Here is a 23,719-nt window from a genome sequence, read left to right on the forward strand (position 1 = left end):
TTATAACACCAATGGGCAATAACATATTTTCTTCCATTTATACTTATACTGTATATCATTGAGTAGACTTGAACAATTAACAGTAACTGTCTTAAACAAACAACAGTAACAGTCTTGAACACAAATTTTAAATAATCTTTAAATTCCCCCCCCCCCAATACTTAAGTCATATGACTTTGTGAATATTCTCCCAACATTTCACTTGTTCTTGAGTTAATACTTTCTTCTAAATGTACTAGAACTGTCTGGTGGGTATAGATAAAGCATTTGTTTTTAATCAGCGTTGATGGTTGTAGGTATAAGGTCTAGGAAAAAAGTTTATAGTGAAATAATTACATTAATACATTATACTTAACGTTGATTTCCCCCAGAGGGAAAACCAAATTTATAAATAAATCATTGACAAATGGTAATTTTTTTTCCAATCAATATACAATTATTCTGGTAAAAGAAACTCGGCCAGATCTTCATCACCAAACTCATCCTCCATCTGACTGCGGGATCGAGCAGCAGTTCTGGGTCGCTCCTGGGGGCCAAGTGGGTCAGCATAACTTGCATCTGTGCCACAGATAGTTGTTAGTTTTACAAGTATCTTCTACTGTATCCAAGCCTAGAGCACAGTATTGTTGAGGGCTTTTTAACATCAATATACAAACCGACATCACGGAACTGGCTCCTGCCAAAGTTGTCTCCAGCTGTGCCAGACTCCAGTGCTGACAGTCTAGCTTGTCTGCCTCTAGTGGGCGGGGTGGAGTCACTGACAGGACTCGGCAGGCCTTGTGACGACCGCCCACTGCTGCGTCGTGAGCCTGTAACTCTCGTGATTGTTAGTGGTTACATCATTACATCACTAACACACAATCATTATGAACATTGAATGTAGTGATTACACAAGACCTGATTGTTGTATGTAGTAAAATGTAACGCATTTTATAACTTTATGTGGAGTCGATACATTGTACTGCACATTATGTATTTTATTAGTGGTGCCAAACTATTTTACTTCAAACCAGTAAGAATTTTGTAAACACTTTAGTCTAACTACTGTTGCATAAAAGGTCAACATCAGTAATATTTCCAATTTGCCATACTTCAAAATGCTATAGTCATAGGTTAGCTTAAATTGTCAGATGTCAGTAACTGAATATACACAAAAGTTCAAGTAATATCTTATTCTTGCCATGGCTTATTTTGGTACAAGATATATTTAATTGACTCGCCATACCAATTCTCTGATATAATGGCATCGTTTAAAAAATTCAGGATTTTGAACATACACTATTTTATTTTATTGGAATGTACAAAATTATATATTATAACTACCTTTTAACCCTTTTGGGTTTATTTTTTTACTAATACACATTACAGAATGTTCTTTAAATAAACAACTTAGTGTAGAAAAGTTTCAGTTAAAAAAATTTGTCTAGGTAACAAAAATATCTATGTAGTATGTTTTAGAGAACAGTAGTTTTAAAGAAATTAAATTAAATTTATTTGTCCCGATAATTTTTACTGTACAGGCTCTTTTAGCTCAATAAGATATTTTAGAGGCACTTTACATAATAAATAAAGGGTTGTGAGGTTGGTAGATCCTGTATAGAAATTAATATTTTGATACATCTGCCAGTAGGTTTATGAACTAAAAACATTATTCTATTACTCATCCATGACTTTGTGGACATTCCGACTTTCCTACACTTAACTTTACAGTATTGCTATAACTATAATGCTTTAGCAGGTAAGAAGCTATTTCATTGTGAATTTTTAATTCAGCAAAATATCAGTAAAGGAATTATTATATTTGTGACTTGTGGAATAGTTCTGTAAGACAGCTACTTTAAAGCAAAGTATATGAGGTGACAAGGTTTGATTATGTCAAAAAGTTCATGTTGTAACTTACTACTACAGTAATCTGGTTTACTAAGGAACCTCAATTGTATCTTGTCAACTAGAGAATTTTGCCAATACTGAGGGTAGCTCCATTTCACTTTCTGCTTAGTGCAGTGTATGAAATCTGACACTGATACAGATTGACATGAATAACTCTTCATCTACATTACACTGGATAGTTGCTAGGTAACCAGACTGAGCTCCTTTGTGATGTATGTATCTCTGATGTCGGAACAAAGCAAAGAGTCCGTTTCAAACATCTTTGACAACGACTTTTTATGAATCTCTTCAGACAAACATGGACTCCAGATTCAAGGAGTCAATCTGTATCAGTGACAGATTTCAGACAATGCAATGAGGGAAGGCGAAATGGAGCTAACAGTAATATGGCATTGAAACAACCCTTCCCATAGCTATATTATGCATTGAGAATTATAGTGAGATGCCTTGGTGATCATCTACCTAAATGGTCTATAGCACACATTAAACAATAGTTCTATTAGCTTTTGGAAAAAATAATCTCCCCTGATTCAATTGAGCCCACGATCAGTGCAAATATAATTGAAATCGAAGCACCAGGCAGAAAGTGGACAATTTTTGGGACTGAGAATCCATTGAGATGGCAGCAATATGAATTGGTTGCACTGATTGCAGTGATACAATTCTGTAGGGTATCAAGGACATAGGATAATAATAATAGCGAACAAAGGTTGGAAGTAAGGACATATACTGTACAGTATTAGATTTACAAATATTCAAGAACAAAAACCTAAGGTTGAAACAAGGACAGTGAGCCGGATGGCTCATGAAGCAGGCAAACTTACGTGGAAGGTGCCAACCAGTCTGTATTCTATTGTTAAGTTACAGAAGCAAGGCATTCTGCTCGCCCACTCCATCAGCAGCGTTACGCTAGAGCAAACTTGCATTTACCAAACTGTTCAAGGAGGTGATGATGGGGCATATGCTATCAAGTCTTCAATTGTCCTTCAGCCACTTACAAGTAGATTGCAGAGCAAGGTAACAACTGTAATAGGGTTCAGAACACAATGGAATGAACTGCCTCATTATCCCTATTTTAACCCAAGATGCAGCACCTCTGCTTTTATGTTTATTGGCAACTACAGTATTGCAAACTGCAGGTGCTATAAGGGTGTTTTTGAAAATTACCAATTTACTAAAGCATATAAGACATTAATGGTAAGAGATAGCAAGAAACGTGTATGAACAAAAGATGCAGAAAATTTTATCAGCTACCCTGAAATACTCCCCATGGTTGGGTTTTCGCTTATTGACCTTTGTTCTAGACCCCTCCATTTGATCAATCATTGACTAGACTATTATTATTGTTGCTGAGTGCAAGGTAGGTGTAGAGTACCTGAACCTGATTGGCTGCTCCCTATCCTCTCCCTCAGTTCCTTAGCTTTCTCAGCCCTCTTCAGTTGAGTGGCGTATGTCGCTGCCTCAGGAAGGCCCATGTCACTGCACATTCTTACCAGGAACTTGAGACCTGTTGAGAGGCTTTATCATGTAAAAATAACAACAAATTAAAATATTAAGAACATAATCTACTTAAAAATTCAAAGTTTACTTTATAAATAAATGTTAATATACTGTAAACAATTTCTTTTACTCTCTTTGACAACGTAGTCAAATTGTTTTAATTTGTATTAAACTGTTAAAATGTCATATGCCATACATCATAACAACCACAACCGAGTATGTTTTTGGCCATTAACAAACATTGTGAGGAGAAATAGCTGCCAAACTCTTACACATAAAATAGATCAACACATCATTACTAGATACCATCACCACTTAGCTATGATTTTGACAGCAAAAATATTATGATCATGAAAAGTGTTCAATTAAACCCCACTAGATTTTACAATATTTCAGTGATATCATTATTCCTCAGCACTAGCTTATGAAAAAAGCTGTGCTCCTGAACCAAACAAAACATACCATACATACTCATCTGCCTGTTTTTTTTCCCACACTTGTCAACAGCTTAAAAGGATTTCACTTTAAAGTATGGCTATATTATGAATTTATTCTTACAAAATACTTGTTAACACAAAATGATGTGCACACCTAGTATGTACAGATCTGATTCATGACCTGTGTATACCATTTTATTAACATTACTGAATTACTATAACTGTAAAACTGAACAATTGTACACTACACTTACACTCGATATTCTCCGGGAACTCAGCTAGTATATCCTTGTAAGTGCGAAGAGCCAACTGGTAGTTGCCACTGCGCCTGTGACACGAGCCAATGAGAAGCTTCCACTTGGGTTCAGTGGGCTGCATGAGAGCTGCCTTCTCATAGAATGCTACAGCCTTCTCAGCCACTTGGAGAGAAACATAATAGGCTCCAAGCCAGTCCAACACCGTCAGGTTGGATGGGAAATAGCGAAAGGACTGGAAGAAATAATGTTATTTCTTTACTGACAGTAATTTTAAATACAATACATTTTATAAGTCTTGTCAAAAAGAGTAAGTATTTAATTAAGGTTTGCTCCAAAACAATAATTGAACATTTATAAAATGTATGTATCCATAAAGTCAATAAAATTAAATTTGATTACATAACATTGGGAAGTAGCTTATCATATTCTTCACTGCATTTTGTAACTGACTGCTTTCTTTAAATGTTAGTTATTTTCTTTGTCTTTTAAGGCTAAAAAACTACAGAGAAATACAATACATATTTTAACACATCTCCCACATATAATAGACCTCATTACAAATAATGTTCACAACTGCAAAAACTAACCTCAAAGTGATAGTGATACGCTTGTTGTTTGTCATTCTCACTGTCGAAAATTTCTCCCATTTTATGCAGTATCCCTGAATCAGTAGGTATTATTCCCAGCAGTTGAAGGAACCTACAACAGCGTACCATCAGTGAACGAACAATGTTCTCACATCAAATCATCGATGGGTTGAAACTAAGGACTCACCATTCGATGGACTGGTCCACATCTCCCACAAGCTCATGGAGGTGTGCCAGCTGGTACAACACCTGTGGGTGGTGGCTTACGATGGCATGTAACTTGAGGTAACAATCCAAGGCCTCCTCAAACAGTCCCAGCTGCTTGTTCACCAGTCCTTTGAATCAACACAGGTTGCAACAAATCTTATATCAGGCATTGCAGTGTATAAGCCATCTTATTATTTCCATTGTATTTTTCTACAGTTTCCAGAAACGATAACAGTAATGACAGATTTATGAGTGAGACATCTAGACAAGAAAAGAGATATGCCTTAAATAATTGTCCTGAAGGAGCATTACCTACCACAATATCAGTTAATTTGATAATCACCAGTTAATTACCATTCAAATTATATTATTTTTAATGGATAGGAAAATCACCAGGCTTACTTTGAAAACTTCCTCCAAGGATCCACTAATTTAAAATAAACTAATGGAAATTTATAATAGGATCCTATCCAGTCTTGGATGTTAGTCCCAATAAGTATTAATTCTTTGATTAATAAAAACATCATCAGACTGAGACGACATTTCTAATTATTAAAGCGCTCCTCCTGTTAATACAAATAAACAAATTTAATGTTCTGATGAAGTTTATGCTCATGTCAGATGATATTCGATGATGTAAAGTCAATATTTAAAAAATGTGAAAAAGAAAACCAAAACACCTGATTCCAGATCTTTCCTCTTTTTTAAAGAATTCTCTCCACTTTAATGCTTAGTTCTTTAAGTGCTTGATTTGTTTTTCTAGTCTCCTTCGTAACACATGACCAGTCAACAAGATCATTCCTATATATTTCAGTATCCTAACCAACATATCAGATTGATTCCCTGCTTCATCATTTGACCCACACACGATTGCTAAGAAATTATCCCTGGATATTATTTCCCTATGAGAGGTTGGAGAAAAATGCCCACTTGAAATAATGCATTTATTAAACGTGTTAGGAGTACAACTAAAAATCTGGCACAGGACTTTAATATTTTAGATGATGTTTTATCCAAACCTCCAGAGGTACTGTTACGGAATGATTTTATGACATTGAGTTAGAGCCAAGTTCAAAGAGGGATGTATAATCCGAGATGATTTATAGAACTCAGCTGATGAAGAAGACCCTGACGAGTTCAATCGTGTTCCAACCTGGCTAAAAATGCTTTGAAGTCTTTAGACACAACACAAGGATCCTGTACTACAAATCCCTCTAGTGTAACAAATGAATGGGGTTGGCTTTTTTTCTGTTTACTCAGGTCCAATAACAATTAATAATTTGCTATGCAGCCATTTGAATGTCATTGAAATTTTAGAACTTTTTTAAAAATAACTTAGACTTCACATACATGACATTCCTAAATTCTTTTTTTTACTCTACTATATTGGATTTTGAAAGGATAATTACAATCAAGATGCTTAGAGGTAGAGTATAATAGTAACATCCGTTCTCTTAGCTTTAACAGATTTTTGTCTAATTTTATCTTAGTTAGACATGTACTTTCTTTTTGTTTGACTTCCCTATCAGTAAATGCTAAGTTATATTAGTTCAAAACCTTATTAAGATAAAGAAAAAATCCAAGTGAGACATTATATGAAGGATATCATCCCAATTATCTTTTACAAAGAAATGTATAAAGATATGAGTGTTATCTTGAGAGAAAGATTTAACCTTTTTGTAAAGCATAATTTCTTTGATGGAGAGTCAAGTTTAATATAACCAACTTGAGCACGATGATTGCTAAAACCAGTTACTAGGACCACAGCATTAAATTAAGAAGGAATTATGTTCGCAAATATATTGTCAATTATCGATCTTAATCCATCATATTTCTTTGTGAAATTTGGATTTGTATGAGGCCACAGAAAGACATTAAGTTAGTAAACTGCCTGTGTTACTGTCAACCAAAATGTCAATGTTGAAATCACCAGCAACAAGGTAGGATTGTTGAATCTTATAACTAAATTAAGACAATTCAAGATGGAATTACAAATACTCATTCACATAAGATTGGATATGTATTGGTGGTCTACAAACAACTATGATTATATAATTGAAATTGTTTGCAGATACTTTGACAGAAGTAAGCTGAAAATTCCCTTAAAACAAAAAGAACTTTCATCAAAAGGCTGAACCTGCAAGGTATATTTTGTTAAGATACAAACTCCAATCCTATGAAGCCTAAACCAATAAACCCCAGGCAGAAGGAAATTACTTCATCTTGTTTAAGAAAGTGTTCAAGAACACTTAATATATCTGGAGTTGTCAGCTTGACCAAAATTTTAATTTGCTCTATCTTTGAAACCATTCCCTGAAAATTTTGATGTATCAAGCGCAGTGGATGTGCACTGAGTTGTGTCAGCTGATGCAAGTTTTTGGCCATGCAGTCAGAGGAGCTCCAGGATTGCTGACCACCATTACATTGCATCACTCAGCTTGTTTGCAGGATTGGTCTGAGTCCTTCGCCGTGACTATCAGTTGCCAATAGTATCCTTTTCTTATCTATTCTTCTCGTACCAGGATGTTGATGTTTTCCAGTTTCAATGTTATGACATAATTTATTTTTGACTTTATTGTTTCTATTTTTTTATTGGTTATTATCGTTAAAGACTAGGATAATCTGCGAGGACTTGGTAACAGTTTTTGACAGGTTTCGAGAGAGTAGGTGGTGAATTAGCTACAGGTTAATGAAGCAGGTTTCTTGATTTCTTCCCTTTTTATAAATACCAAGCATTCTAAATGTGTTTAATTTGCATTAAGATTTTTATTTCCTCTCTGGCTTCTAAAAGATCCTTGTTGTGTTTCTAAGACAAGATTGATGCTTCCTATTGTTTCTCTCATTGTCTGATTAAAACATTTCTCTAGTAAACAGTCATCTGTAACCTCATTGGCTTGTATGTACTTTGCAACTTGGTTCAGTTTACCAATTTGCTTAATGAAGTGGATGTTTCAAAAGTCCACTGGAAATCTGTATTTGGTCCGTTTTATGATTGGGGTATACTTTAATAATTTTAAGTGCAGAGAGACAATTACCACTCTTATTTTTAATGAGAACTCATCAGTACCATCTGATATCTTGGGTTTTAAATAGTTTACAATACCTTCTATTTCTGCAGAATTTTCTAGAGTGAGTTAGTTTTTGTGAACATAACTGTTAGTTGAGGCTTAATTATTCCTTTATTGTAGTCTGTGGATATGAATCTACACCATTAGAAGATAAAAGAATTTTAAAATAGCAGAATAGACTAATGTCCATTCTTTTAATATAAAATATTATTTTTCAAAGTTTTTAATTGTAAGGCCAAATCAAAAACTTTAAGTAAAAATTATTGTTACTATACAAAATACAGATGGGAAAAGTCAGTTGGGTGAGCTCAGAACCACTGTAGCTGGTGTGGAGCCTGGTGTAACATCTTTAGTGCAGGGCTCAATGGAATGCAGCATGGAGTGTTATGGAGGGTAAACATACAGTAAATTAACATAAAAAATTACATAAGACTGACTAATAGTGACTGTACACATTATAGAGTATGCTGGTATATGTACTAACAACAATATCACCCATACTGCTGTTTGTAACAGTTGTGTTTGTTTAAAGATCTGTATTATTATTTTGTAATTTATCTGCAAACATAACACTTCCTCTTAAGAGGGGGGCCCAGGTGCGGACAAACCTGCCTAAGGCCAGCCTTGGATGATCTTACCGAGGTTGTACAGGGCCTCTATACAAGAAGCGTCATTGTCCAGCGCAAGAGAATAGAACTGCTTAGCTTTCTGCTGGTCCCCCTTGGCCAGGCTGCAATTGCCCAGGTTGACATAGGCTGCTGCGTTGTATCCATCCACCTCCCTGGCCAGCTCACCACACTTTTCTGCTTGCTCCACATCCCCTTGCTAAAGATCAGAGAACTTAGTTAGTTTTTAGCTATCACAAATAGATATGCAGTAATTTTTGTTTCTATATATCCAGAGTGACGTAAAAAACAACATACTATTACAAAAAATGGTTATTATTACCAACCAATATATCACACAAAACATAAATCATCAATACAATACAAGTCACATAAATGAGTTTTTGTTCACTATGGCAGGAAACGGGGAAAGTTTCTAATAAAATTAAACATCACAAACATTCATAGCCATTTAAAAACATTTGTAGGTGGGGTAGAGATCCTGATATGAAGTGTTTGTTATTATGAATATAAACTATAAAAACTAGACCATTTTTTAACAAGCAGAGTAAAGTACTGTATAATAATTTATGGTCAGACCTTAATACGGACATGAAAATATGTAAGTAAAACTTAGTTAATTGATAAAATATTTCAAACATAAAATACCAACCAAACAAATGTTTTTTTGGGGACAGAAACTGGATTACGGTGAAGAAATAACTTCACCAAAACATCTAAAGCACAGGGGTTGGAATGTCATTATTTTAGTTATTGTTATTCATTTTAAATCTGTAAACTAATTCACTAATATTATTTTTACAATTACACTTCTAGATTTGATAATGATGAAATAATTAGTTGCTTGATATTACGTCTATTATAGATTGTACGTAGTTACTTTTTATTTTAATGGCTCATTTTGCCTTTTAATTTGATTGAAACTGTTAGTCTTTAACAATATTATGCAAGAGCACTGAATGATAAGTGAAAGCCAATGATGAAAAGTACTAAATAATTACAACTTTGAATAAATTATACAATTAAGTACTAAAAACATTAAAAGTGTACTACCAAAAAATGCACAAAAGCCATATTAGATGCAGCAGTGCTAGCGACTTTGCTTTCTTTCCGTTGGAATGTTTTCAAAGTATCCATTGCTTGTGATATCTCCTTCTGTTTAAGGAATGTCACAGCCTTGTTGATCTCTAGATCTCCAGCCAGAGGAGCATATACCGAGTTGTTGATTGCCTCTACACACCAGTTATATCCTGAAACAATCATTGCTTGTGATATCTCCTTCTGTTTAAGGAATGGCACAGCCTTGTTGATCTCTAGATCTCCAGCCAGAGGAGCATATACCGAGTTGTTGATTGCCTCTACACACCAGTTATATCCTGAAACAATCATTGCTTGTGATATCTCCTTCTGTTTAAGGAATGTCACAGCCTTGTTGATCTCTAGATCTCCAGCCAGAGGAGCATATACCGAGTTGTTGATTGCCTCTACACACCAGTTATATCCTGAAACAATCATTGCTTGTGATATCTCCTTCTGTTTAAGGAATGTCACAGCCTTGTTGATCTCTAGATCTCCAGCCAGAGGAGCATATACCGAGTTGTTGATTGCCTCTACACACCAGTTATATCCTGAAACAATCATTGCTTGTGATATCTCCTTCTGTTTAAGGAATGTCACAGCCTTGTTGATCTCTAGATCTCCAGCCAGAGGAGCATATACCGAGTTGTTGATTGCCTCTACACACCAGTTATATCCTGAAACAATCATTGCTTGTGATATCTCCTTCTGTTTAAGGAATGTCACAGCCTTGTTGATCTCTAGATCTCCAGCCAGAGGAGCATATACCGAGTTGTTGATTGCCTCTACACACCAGTTATATCCTGAAACAATCATTGCTTGTGATATCTCCTTCTGTTTAAGGAATGTCACAGCCTTGTTGATCTCTAGATCTCCAGCCAGAGGAGCATATACCGAGTTGTTGATTGCCTCTACACACCAGTTATATCCTGAAACAATCATTGCTTGTGATATCTCCTTCTGTTTAAGGAATGTCACAGCCTTGTTGATCTCTAGATCTCCAGCCAGAGGAGCATATACCGAGTTGTTGATTGCCTCTACACACCAGTTATATCCTGAAACAATCATTGCTTGTGATATCTCCTTCTGTTTAAGGAATGTCACAGCCTTGTTGATCTCTAGATCTCCAGCCAGAGGAGCATATACCGAGTTGTTGTTGATTGCCTCTACACACCAGTTATATCCTGAAACAATCATTGCTTGTGATATCTCCTTCTGTTTAAGGAATGTCACAGCCTTGTTGATCTCTAGATCTCCAGCCAGAGGAGCATATACCGAGTTGTTGATTGCCTCTACACACCAGTTATATCCTGAAACAATCATTGCTTGTGATATCTCCTTCTGTTTAAGGAATGTCACAGCCTTGTTGATCTCTAGATCTCCAGCCAGAGGAGCATATACCGAGTTGTTGATTGCCTCTACACACCAGTTATATCCTGAAACAATCATTGCTTGTGATATCTCCTTCTGTTTAAGGAATGTCACAGCCTTGTTGATCTCTAGATCTCCAGCCAGAGGAGCATATACCGAGTTGTTGATTGCCTCTACACACCAGTTATATCCTGAAACAATCATTGCTTGTGATATCTCCTTCTGTTTAAGGAATGTCACAGCCTTGTTGATCTCTAGATCTCCAGCCAGAGGAGCATATACCGAGTTGTTGATTGCCTCTACACACCAGTTATATCCTGAAACAATCATTGCTTGTGATATCTCCTTCTGTTTAAGGAATGTCACAGTCTTGTTGATCTCTAGATCTCCAGCCAGAGGAGCATATACCGAGTTGTTGATTGCCTCTACACACCAGTTATATCCTGAAACAATCATTGCTTGTGATATCTCCTTCTGTTTAAGGAATGTCACAGCCTTGTTGATCTCTAGATCTCCAGCCAGAGGAGCATATACCGAGTTGTTGATTGCCTCTACACACCAGTTATATCCTGAAACAATCATTGCTTGTGATATCTCCTTCTGTTTAAGGAATGTCACAGCCTTGTTGATCTCTAGATCTCCAGCCAGAGGAGCATATACCGAGTTGTTGATTGCCTCTACACACCAGTTATATCCTGAAACAATCATTGCTTGTGATATCTCCTTCTGTTTAAGGAATGTCACAGCCTTGTTGATCTCTAGATCTCCAGCCAGAGGAGCATATACCGAGTTGTTGATTGCCTCTACACACCAGTTATATCCTGAAACAATCATTGCTTGTGATATCTCCTTCTGTTTAAGGAATGTCACAGCCTTGTTGATCTCTAGATCTCCAGCCAGAGGAGCATATACCGAGTTGTTGATTGCCTCTACACACCAGTTATATCCTGAAACAATCATTGCTTGTGATATCTCCTTCTGTTTAAGGAATGTCACAGCCTTGTTGATCTCTAGATCTCCAGCCAGAGGAGCATATACCGAGTTGTTGATTGCCTCTACACACCAGTTATATCCTGAAACAATCATTGCTTGTGATATCTCCTTCTGTTTAAGGAATGGCACAGCCTTGTTGATCTCTAGATCTCCAGCCAGAGGAGCATATACCGAGTTGTTGATTGCCTCTACACACCAGTTATATCCTGAAACAATCATTGCTTGTGATATCTCCTTCTGTTTAAGGAATGTCACAGTCTTGTTGATCTCTAAATCTCCAGCCAGAGGAGCATATACCGAGTTGTTGATTGCCTCTACACACCAGTTATATCCTGAAACAATCATTGCTTGTGAGATTGTGTTGTATTGTATGGAGCAACTAGTGATATAAATTTGCAAAATATATTAATATTGCAGGTAGGAGTCAGTAAAACAAATAATTTCAGACTTAGGTATTCAAACCATTAATGGGCTTTATTTAGTGGAGACGGTGTTAGCAGTAATGCTAGCTAAAGTCACAGTTTACCTAATTTAGACTCTTTCACACAATTATCCAACTAGAAACTGAAATCAGTTGGCACCCCACGGATTAAACTAGAATCTACTAGGAAAAAACCAACAGTTGTAGGCATTTGATTTTTTAATAAATTACCAATAGATATTTTACCAACAAACAGTGTTATGAATTCTAAAAGTAAGCTTAAATGGTACTTAATTGCCAGGTCGTTTTATTTTTTAATGATTTTTTCCTACAACCGTAATACTTAAAATGGATTATTTAAAACTATTTTAAATTTAATAATCAACATTGACAAAATAGTACAGGTCTAGATTAAGACACTGGAATTATTTGTTAGGTTACTATGTTTATTAACAACATTTCATGTTTGTATATTTATATATTTGTTTATGCACAAATTTTTGTATAAAGTTTAATATGAATTTGAATATCCAGCAGATAGAAAGAGATGCTTCTAAAATTAAAAACAATTATGGCTTTTAGCCTGTAGTAAAATAAACAAACTCAAACAAATATATTTCAGTGGTTTGGTTTAATTTATAGTTTTATTTCTTACTAAATTATAAATACTCACTGTGTGGATGTCTTACTTGCAAAATTTTAGAAATATTAACCCCTTAATAGCTTTTGCCGAATTACTTTGTCACTAACTTATGACCAAAAAAGGGCCATTGGCCAGTAAATCTGTCATGTAACAATGATTCATTTTGTTTTGTTTTGTTATGGGTGACGATTCAACTAGCAGGGAATTGGCAAAATAAATAACAATACATATTTGACTGTTTTACCCCTAGGTGATGTGGGCATGCTGATTAACTTACATGGAGACCATTGCAATATTACAAACAGCGATACTCCTTTGTCTTCCTGGTAAACAAGTGCATGTCTTCTTGCTTCAAGGTTTTCCATATTGAACAAAAAATTACTGAAACTGGCATTTATAAACAAGTATGTGTAAATAGTATATGAAATAATATAATACCTCGATTTTCATTTATGTAAGAGACCTATTTAAAAACTGAATTTTTTGCAAATTTTAGTTAAATAAATTATTTTTTATTTTTTTGCAATTTATCAATCAATAAATAAAAATATGTAATAAAGGAATGAAAATAGGTAATGTACTGAATATTCATGGTTTTAACAATTAGTTATAAAAAATATTTTAGTTTAATGATATTATTAATAAAACGTTTTTAAGCAAAAATGTCTTTTAAAAATGGAAGAAAGTAATTTTTATGAATTTAATAACCAATACATAATATCATAACTATGAAAAACAGTAAAACACCACCTTTTCACTTATATTAAAAGGATATCTTGGTATAATTAACAGACATATGTAACATCATCCTTTCAAAAGTTTGTGGGATACAGTTCACCCAACAGGACTACCAAATACTCTGTCACGTGAGAATGTGGTGAGGCAAGAATTATAACCTATTGTATGGAGTGTATGTACACTTTCACAATTTAACAGCCAAAACATAAACAAACATATAAAGATACCTGCTGTAAAGTTATCCTCTATAACTGGGGCTATCAGTTTGGCTGCTGTCAGAATACTCCTCTCAGCCTCTCTCTTGATCTGTTTCTCTAGAGCGTGGAGACTGTCAGTACGTATCGCTTCCAACACAAGGTTCGACATGGGATCTTCCTGCAACACTGACTGTGACTAAATTTATCTGCAACAACTGGATTGTCAGTTTGATATGCAGGATTCAATTATCTGAGGTTTAAATTTAATGTATCATATATGTTTTATATGAATCAATACTAGTCTCTCAATCAACAATACAATTTGTGGGAATGCTTTAGACTGATAACAAATCCACAGACTCAGATACAAATAAATCATTTCCGCAGTTAGTATGATCCATAAATGCAGTACAAAATTTGAAACAATATTATATTTATAGTTGGAATATAAATATGGAGAAGGTATTAGTGTTCAACTTCAAAAACTATTATAACCAAATTTAGGAGGTCAAAAACGAGATAAAAGGCTATAGTTAAAATCTTGTACGTAATGGTCCCCCTAACATAGACGCATTTGCGATAAGTTTAAGTAATCTATTATGTATTGTCAGTTTGAAGTATTTGTGTGTTTTTTTTCATTTTATTAGACACTGTCATGAAGACCGAATAACCTTGTAAGATATGTGATGATGGTTACATTGTGACCAATACTGGTCATGCACAGTATATTGTTATTATATACTTTGTAAACTACCTGGATACTGCAATGCTGTAGCTCTTAAAATGGTATAATGTATTTTTTACTTGTAATAAGTTTATAGCAGGACATATTGGGAAATACATTTAAAAAGAACGTTAATAAATTGTATTAGTACAAAAACACAGTATAGTTTTATCTCTGTTATTGGTTATTAAGATCTGTGTAGAAACATTTTATAATATAATAACAATTTTATAATAACAGTACCTTGTTAGTTGTGTATAAAACATTGCTTTATACAGTAACGTCAAACATATTTACTTATCGGAGTATTCACCAATATACTAGTATTATAATACTAGTAGTACAAACAATATTTAAATTAAAAGACATTATTTCTTGGCTCAAAATTGTGAGACAGATTAGCTTTTCCTCCTAGACCATCCATTGAATGGAATAGATTCTTAGATTCATTGTATTGGGATTTCTTGAGAATGGATTAAGTTACTACTTTTAATCGAAATAAATTCCTTTCCCAGAATTTGTAAAACTAATTTTTGTTTTTTAAATTTTATGAACATTATTGCTTATTTTAGAAAATAGATGAACTGGAGAATTGCATAGTGCTTAACATTTAGTTTTGCAACAATATGTTTTACAATTTTGTAATATTTGCAGTAAAAATGAGTATAATCAAACATCAAAATGTTAATACAGAATAAAATTTTTGGAAACTCAGTATTTTCATGAATTTTGATTCTCATCTATAAATAAAAAATACATGAACTACCAAGTTTATTTACCGATGTTGGAATATACTTGTCTTCATCATCAATATCCAAGATCACTTCCAGTAACATCTGGAATCCCTGCTTCATTCTGTCCTTGTCGTCCATTGCGTAATAACACACTATTGCGTGAAGTCCTGCAATCATGACTCTAATACAAACTTTGTTTTGGGAAATATATTGTACTTTGAGTTTGGAAATATCATAGTTATTTATTTGCAAACTTATATTTAATAAAATTACATGATTAGATCATCAAAATATTAAACACTTACACACCAAAGAAAACTTATTCTACAATAAGGATATGATGTAAAATAACAAAATCGCAATAACAGACATGTTTAACATGGCAACAGTACCTCAAATTTCATTGAACTATTTCCGTGCAGTTTGCAACAGTAGGAATTTTAGTATAAATGCTGACTGCCATTACATAACAGTATTCTTTTATATAAGAAGTGTAACTTTATGTCTTGGATAGGTGAGCCTGTTATTATTGCATAAAAGAAACATTTTTAACTGTGCAAATTCTGAATTTTACACATGAAAAAACTTATAAGATTTACTGTATATATGTATGTATATAAAGGATGAATAAAGAATGTTTGTAAATTTTCAAAGAATGGGCTTACTCGGAATATTATTTTAAAAAAATCAAAAACTTAAAAGCTAAAATATTCTAGTCAAGACTTCCTAGCTGTTACAGGGATTGTCAGTAATAAAGGTAGCGAATTCCTACAGGCAGTTATTTTTAAAAGGCTTTATATACTGTATAATACTAGTATTTAATTTTAACGAAAGGTTATTAAGTTGTTGCCAAAGTAAAAAGGTAAAAAAAATGAAGGAAAACACATTTACTGTGCCACCATCCAGAATTGATGGGAAAATGATTATGCACTGTCAGCAAAATTAGTTAGTGTGTGGGACTCACAACCACTAAAACTTCTTTTGGGACCGCTTTCCACATTACTTCAAGAGGGTACCTACGTAAGCCAACAGAGGGCTCTTACAATATCAGGCCATTGGTTGGGCAACAATAGGGTTGTATTACCTTTCTTCTAATTTCTTGGTTTTCAGCACCCTCTCTACATAAGCAGAGACAGGATTGCAATCTGTCTGTCAAAGACCATTTCCGAACAATGATGTCCGGTGAGAGTTGGCCAAAGGCAATCTCAGTCTCCTTTCATTTTCACACCATCTGCAGAAGAACATGTGGTTGGCAACGTCGTGCTTCACAACCCCATAGGTACATTCCGAGCTTTAAAACTTACCAATCTTAAAGAAGTACCCTCGAAAGTTGCCATGACTGGTGGGAAACTGGGTCAGGAAGAAATTTACCTCCCCATGTTGTCGCACCACCCATTCTCCTAGGTCTCTAATCAGCCTATTCAACGTCCTCTGCTCTTAGCACCAATCCTTTCGTATACCCCCTTCCTTTTGAAAGCGAGCTGGTTGATTGGGATGGTCCCGCCACCAAGAGGGCGGCTGGTTTGGAGGCATTCAGTAAGCACTCGTGAATAAAAGTGCTCCTATTCTCTGTAATGCCGCCATCTTTCACCTGAAGCACAGTTGACGTAGAGTGTCTACCTTAATCTCGCACCCATACGGGATCACAGAGTGTGTAACAGACATGAGCAGCTGCCACTTATTCGCCAATTCGCCACAGGTCCCATGATATTCCTCATCATTTGGCTCAAAGAGACGGTTACAATTGCCACCCCAGAGATATGGTCTCAGCTTGGAATCAAGTGGACCTGGACAATGATGTCAATCCTCCGTTGTAGACGACATTCCACAGGTCCGGTCCCAGGATTGAGCCCTGTGCAGCTCCTGTTGTGATATTCCTCCAGCGCAGCCCTTCAGCAGTCATATAATTGAACTGCCTATCTCTGAGATAGCTGTTACACATTCATAGTAGTAGGTATAGGTAGTACAGTACCTGCTGTAATCAATGTGTTAAATATTACACTGAACTATACTTAACCAGTAGCACTGAGTACAATATTCGGGAGTATCATGGAAGTGAAAAATCATCTGCAACAATATACAAAGGAAGTAAATTTACTAACCTGCCTTAAAGTCAGGTTTCTCTTGCATAATATATTCAAAGCTTGAACAGGCATCACTGAATTGTCCCATCTTGACAAACAGAATACCAATGTTGTGCATTATTTTAATCCTGAAAATAATATTTATATGTTACTACAACTCTCATGTTAACACTGAAGAGTTAATCTTATGTAATATCTAAAAGAAAGAATTGTAATTTTCATAAATCTATTACTTATTACTACATTGTTGAAACTGTGCAGGAATAAATAAAAGAGTGCAGAGAGATTTACTATCAGTGATATTATACCTGAGATCCTTGTGAGTGTTAGGAACTTGATCCAGTGCCATTCGGTACATTTTTATAGCTTTAGGGTATTGGCCCAACTTGACATAAATATTGCCAATGTTCACTTTTAGTTTGTTGGCATTATGGAACATTCGGTTCTTTGTTATCACCAGGTAAGTGTTAATTGCTTCCGAATACATCTCATTTGCTGCATACTGGCTGGCCAAGTTAAATAATACCTGAAAATATCATTATTTGGTCCGACTTTGATTTTTAGTGGATTTTACTGAAATAAATAAACTATAATTTAACTTAAAATATGATGTGGAAATAAGTAGTTGGTAATTTATTTTACAAATCAGTAGTTTTGCCTGGACCTGAGATTTATGAAACCTGCCTCCTATATTCTTCAAGTTTGAGACCCAAGTATGACAATTCAGTACAGGTCTGTTTGAAAAAGTAACATGTCTGGAATAAAAATACTAAGTTTCCTTTTTTAAAAAGTTAAAATAATTTTGAAATGCATCAAGATGCTCCAGCTTAAAAAAATTGTATGTCTCTAACAATAAGATTAATTAGTAATATTTGTTATGAAGATGGAAGTTTCTTTATTGCCAAAATAAATCAAATATACAGGTAATAGTTAAGCAACATTAAAAAAAGACAATGTTAATTACTTAATTAGTTCAGCACAAACAACTTTTTAAGGTTAGTTTGGAACATCATTTGTATAAGCCATGCAGCATTTCTTCAGATAAGTGTAGGCACGCAATCCAACTAAGATTTAGCATTACTTTTTAATTCTACTCACTGAGAAGGTGAGATCCAAATTGTGAGTGTCGGATAGTCCGGCCTGCTCCTGCAGCCGTATGAGATTCCGTTCCTTGGCCGAGGCTTCCTTAGCCTTGTCTAGTGCTTGGCGAAACTGTTGCCTGGATGCTGCCAGACAACTCTCATCAATCAGTTCTGTGATCCTACGTTCCACCTTTTTAATTTTCTCCTCAGGCCTGTTGGTAAATACTATCTCAATACATTTATATAAAAATTTCCCCCGAAACAGATAAATAGATCAAGTTTAAAATGCAAACACTTGTTACTTTGATTCTCTAAAATTACCAAGATTTTAACACTGGGTATCTAACTTTTATCTGCCTTTATAGTAGCTGTATAATATTTTTTATTTTAGACTTATTTGTGTATTACCTTGGCAGTTTCTTAAAACATACTGAAAAAATACTAACGTTTGCATATTCAGTAATAAGCCCCAAATTTATTTATATTCAAGAAAGATAAGTTTCAGTTCATTAATTATAGATGATTTAGTGGTTCCACCAGCGATAAGATTGCAGAGGGTCTGCAGACAGGGAGGACTCCCATTATACAACCTTAATTTTTACATATCCACTGATATAGGAATGCAAATAGTACTAAATTCAAAGCAATAATTTTACTGTACAAATCAGGACAAATAGATTCATTACCAATAGTTTATAATCATTTAATACACTAAAGAGCAACTTGAAAGAAGAAAAATTGGTTTATTTTTAATGGTAAACACCATCATAAAGGCTTTCAAAAAAATTAACCAACAAAAGTATTTAAAAACCAAACAAGCATTCAGATGCATATTTATCATTTTTAATAGTGATAGTTCCACTACAGCTGGCTCTTAATATACTATCACTGTAGCATGAAGTCCTCACACTTGTCTACCTCACACATACTACTGTAATACATGCAACTGCAAATCTATTCCAGTTTAGGAACTCACAATACGATTTTGTAGAATTAAATAACACAGTAATGGTTACAACGTGATATGTACTATTACTTTTCCTCCATTTTCATCTGAACGAGTGGAGCTGCTGATGCCTGATTGAGAGGGTCGAAGACAGCCCTAGTGGCAGAAGTGTAACCTGCACCTCTCACTGCCGTCATGGGCCTCGTAACTGACTCCTGTCCTGTCATCATACGTACAGAGCCTTCCCTGTACTGCAATAAACAATTATGTAAGCTCATGTATTGTACAGTTGCAATGATCAACACTCTGTGCCCCTTATAAGTATGGCGGTGCAAGATAGATACACTTGTTGTAGATTAATAACACTACTGGGATGGAAGTGTTATTATTTAATTTAAACGTAACTAATCTGAATTAAGCAAAATATACTGTACCTTTTATACAATTTATTGATGGAAACACTATGATAGAATAATTGAAATAAATTTGACAACTATAATTGTGTGACTGATTTATCTTTATAAGTACTGGAAAACATGAATTGTTTTTTAAGGTGATAAGTATTATAGAACAAGGATAATGTAGGAGAGTAGCATATGGTGCTTAAAAGGTAACACAGGGTTATAAGTATTGGGTGGGCTCTAGCCTCTTTAGTTCAACCTTTAAAACAATACAAACATCAATAAGAATAAATATTATTGAAAAATAAATGTGCTGGTATCAGTACAGTTAAGTAGCTAAACAGATTCCTAAATAAAAGATGCAGATATGGTTGAGACGTTTATCCAGAAATCACAAGCAAATTAAAGTATAAAACCAGTTTAAAATATAAATGTTTGAAATACAAGTGAAACTGTGGCTTGTGGTTAAATTTTTGAAAAGTTCATTTAAAAGTTAATTTTACAGATATCAAATGTTGACGAAAAATTTTGTAATACAAAAGAAAAGCAGTAATACTTTCTATGAAGTTGAATTAAATTGTTTCAAAAGTAGTGCTGTATGAATATAAGTGTTTAGACTAAACTGGATTAATAAAAAAGGTTATAGTTTTAAAATAAGTTTCAAAAACTTGTGAGCGATCTATGTAAATAACACAAGTTTACACAACTTCATTCAAAATAACTTATGTCCATTTTATATGCATCTGTATACAATAGTCAAGTTGCTAACATTGAGTCATCAAAAGCATAAATTTATTTTACTACATATAAAATTTATACTTATACAAACAAACATGAGGTGCATCCAGAAAGTGAATAATGTTAAAAAAAAAACTATAAAACCATTCTCATACAGTCTAAATGGAAAAATTGCCTACACATTTTGATATAAATAAATATAATTTGAAAGTAAAATAACAGTAAGTTACATACATCTACATTAGGTTCATAATGTATATGTATGTTGTAGCTTATGTATTGTTAAAAATATATATTGTACTTTAATACACATTATAATAAATCTGTGATTTTTACCCCTGAAGATGTTCCAAACCGCATGGCCGTGCCAGGTTTTGATGACACCTGCAATACAAAATTATATTACATCATTATTTTACAACTAACGCTTCATAATATATATATATATATATATATATATATATATATATATATATATATATATATATATATATATATATATATTATATGCATTTTAAACCACTTACTAACTTAAAATTAATTAGTTATTATTTAAAGTGGAATATGTACCTTTTATGTAAAGTAATATTTACTAATGTATTCAGCCCACTACTATCCAATGATATATTACTCCTCTGAGAACAAACAAGGAATGTTGAAAAAAAAGAATAAAACCAATATATAATAATAAATTCAAACCAGTCTGAACCAATTTCATGTGAAAATCAATATGGAATAAATTATAAAAATATGCAGTATGTTGACTTCTTTAGTCATATACAAAACGCACAGTAGCAATCTATAACCTTTGAATATGATCCACATTCTCCCTTAAGATACTGTTGCCATGTAGAAAAGTAATAATAAAAAACAAGACGGCATCAAAGATTCTTCAAGTTCCAATTTTCCCATTCTACTAATAAGGGATGATAAAAAGAAGATGGCCTGGTCATCTTTTACATCCTGCCATTGATGTAAACGTAACAAAAGTCGTTTACATCAATGGCAGGATGTAAAAGATGACCAGGCCATCTTCTTTTTATCATCCCTTATTAGTAGAATGGGAAAATTGGAACTTGAAGAATCTTTGATGCCGTCTTGTTTTTTGTTATTACTTTTCTACATGGCAACAGTATCTTAAGGGAGGATGTTGCCAAAAGTCGAATAACGGTTCGGGACTACTAATTAAATATTATTATGCAGCCTATCGCCATGCACTTACTCTTCAAGAGCCTTTTGTGCACCCCAGAAATATACCATGAGGCCAGTCAGTTTACAGTTCTACAACACCGAAAACAACTGATCAAGTCCTCCTGAGAAAATTCACGAAACTTTGTCCAGACTACCAAAGATTATAATTCAACTTACCAAACCTGGTCTTTTGCTGTATGATGACCGAAGTGCCATCTGAACAAATTCATCCTGATCCAGATTTTTAGTATTAAACAGAGCAGAAGGGAAATCGTTAAAACCTGAATATAAATCCTCTTCTTCATCATCAGGTACAAATCTTATTGTTTCCATGATTTCTGACTCTATGAAGATTCTGGATAATCAATCAATTATATTAATTATACTTATAAACATATTAATAGTATATTTTAATAACTACATTATTAATGCTTATACTAAATTTAAACAACTTCCTGCTGAAAACTCTTTTCAATGTTATGCTATAGAGGTCTAACGAAAATGGGGAAGATTTTGAAATAAATATTGATCTGAAACAATCTAATTATTTTATCTAAACCAACAAGAGTCATTAAAATATTGAGATTTCTAAAAATTGTGCTATAGCTACATTAAGTTGGATAGCTGTTACTTATTTTTACATAATATAAGGTATACAACCTAAGAAATAAGTAGAAATGTAGTCGGCTTTAGCATAGTACACGACCACCACCACATTTGAATCAGGGTACCAAATTATCAATTAGAAATGCCAAAAACTACCAAATACAAAAAATCCTAATTATAGTTATATACAAATAATTATTGCCAGCTCTTTTTAATGTATTGAATATCAACATTGTTCCAACTTAATTCAAACAAAGTAAAATAATTTGTACGATATTTCAGTAATGATCGCAAGTACAACGGTGATATACATGTGTTATTTGTGTCATAAGCTGTCAGACTTGTTTATCCTTCAAAATAGTACAAAATAACTAAATAAACACTGTTTACACTGTTTTGTTTGTTACATTTTATAAATAGACATAATCCAGATATTTTTTATTCATAATTAGGTTATTACGTTTTTAGATACAAAACCAGCTAAATCATACTATTATTTGAAATACCTGTAACGTAATTCGGTTTAACATTCTGGTTTTATAGTTTAGATAATCATGAATATCAATGATTTGATTGTGATGGTGGCCGCTTATCATACTGTAGCTGTATGGTCAATGGTGTAAACTTTTAAAAGTATCTGAACAACCTATTTTATTTACTGTACAGCCAATAACTGAGCTCATTTTTATAATTTACTCATAAATATGATTTCTAAATGTTGTTTTTTTTTTATATTCTTAACCAGACATTTATGTACATATAAATATAAACATATATTTATTCATTTGTTGCTAATCCTGAAATGTTTCTGAAGTTCACAGAAAAATTGGTCTACTATCATTCCACTCCACTTATTAGCCTGTATACTTTAACGTATAACTGAAGAAAAAAAACAACAACTAGTTATATACTGTTCATTATCTTTATTCAAATTTATTTGTTTTTTTTTTGTGTAGCAATAAATATACATAAAAGGGGCTATAGAAACATAAACTGAACAGTCTATTTTTACTTTAAATTGTTTTAAAGGAATTAGTTATTTTTTAAATTAATGTTTAAACACATTTATTGCCGACCAAAATGTTCGTCCACATCTAATGCAGAAAAATTTTTTTAAATCAACTAAAAAAATACTTTATAACACAGTAAGAAATGCAATAATATTTAACTTATAGTTTGGTTAGAAATACAGTAAGGTCTG

At 33.6% G+C, this 23,719-nt stretch overlaps 1 protein-coding gene across 1 annotated transcript; it reads right to left on the reverse strand.

The window, feature by feature from the left end:
- Positions 1-396: 396 nt before the first annotated feature.
- Positions 397-22,262, reverse strand: LOC124354911 (intraflagellar transport protein 88 homolog). Its single transcript, XM_046805713.1, has 16 exons — positions 22,090-22,262; positions 21,058-21,105; positions 19,673-19,833; positions 18,653-18,848; positions 17,863-18,080; positions 17,573-17,682; positions 15,516-15,637; positions 14,043-14,190; positions 9,626-9,822; positions 8,585-8,771; positions 4,859-5,006; positions 4,672-4,783; positions 4,082-4,316; positions 3,266-3,397; positions 657-809; positions 397-558 (listed from the first exon to the last, which is right to left on the reverse strand). Exons 1-16 carry the CDS (start codon positions 22,243-22,245, stop codon positions 437-439), a joined length of 2,445 nt encoding a protein of 814 aa, XP_046661669.1. The 5' UTR covers positions 22,246-22,262; the 3' UTR covers positions 397-436.
- Between the last annotated feature and the right edge of the window lie 1,457 nt (positions 22,263-23,719).

Source organism: Homalodisca vitripennis, chromosome 2 (assembly GCF_021130785.1).
Source record: "Homalodisca vitripennis isolate AUS2020 chromosome 2, UT_GWSS_2.1, whole genome shotgun sequence".
In the NCBI taxonomy this organism is placed as follows: Eukaryota; Metazoa; Arthropoda; class Insecta; order Hemiptera; family Cicadellidae; genus Homalodisca; species Homalodisca vitripennis.

Excerpts from the sequence above, each read along its gene's own strand:
- LOC124354911 (XM_046805713.1), bottom strand. The coding sequence starts at position 22,245 with ATGGAAACAATAAGATTTGTACCTGATGATGAAGAAGAGGATTTATAT. Across the intron at positions 18,849-19,672 it reads CAGATGAAAATGGAGGAAAA|GCCTGAGGAGAAAATTAAAA; the intron begins GTAATAGTACAT and ends ATTTACCAACAG. Across the intron at positions 15,638-17,572 it reads GAAACCTGACTTTAAGGCAG|GACTTCACGCAATAGTGTGT; the intron begins GTTAGTAAATTT and ends TCATGATTGCAG.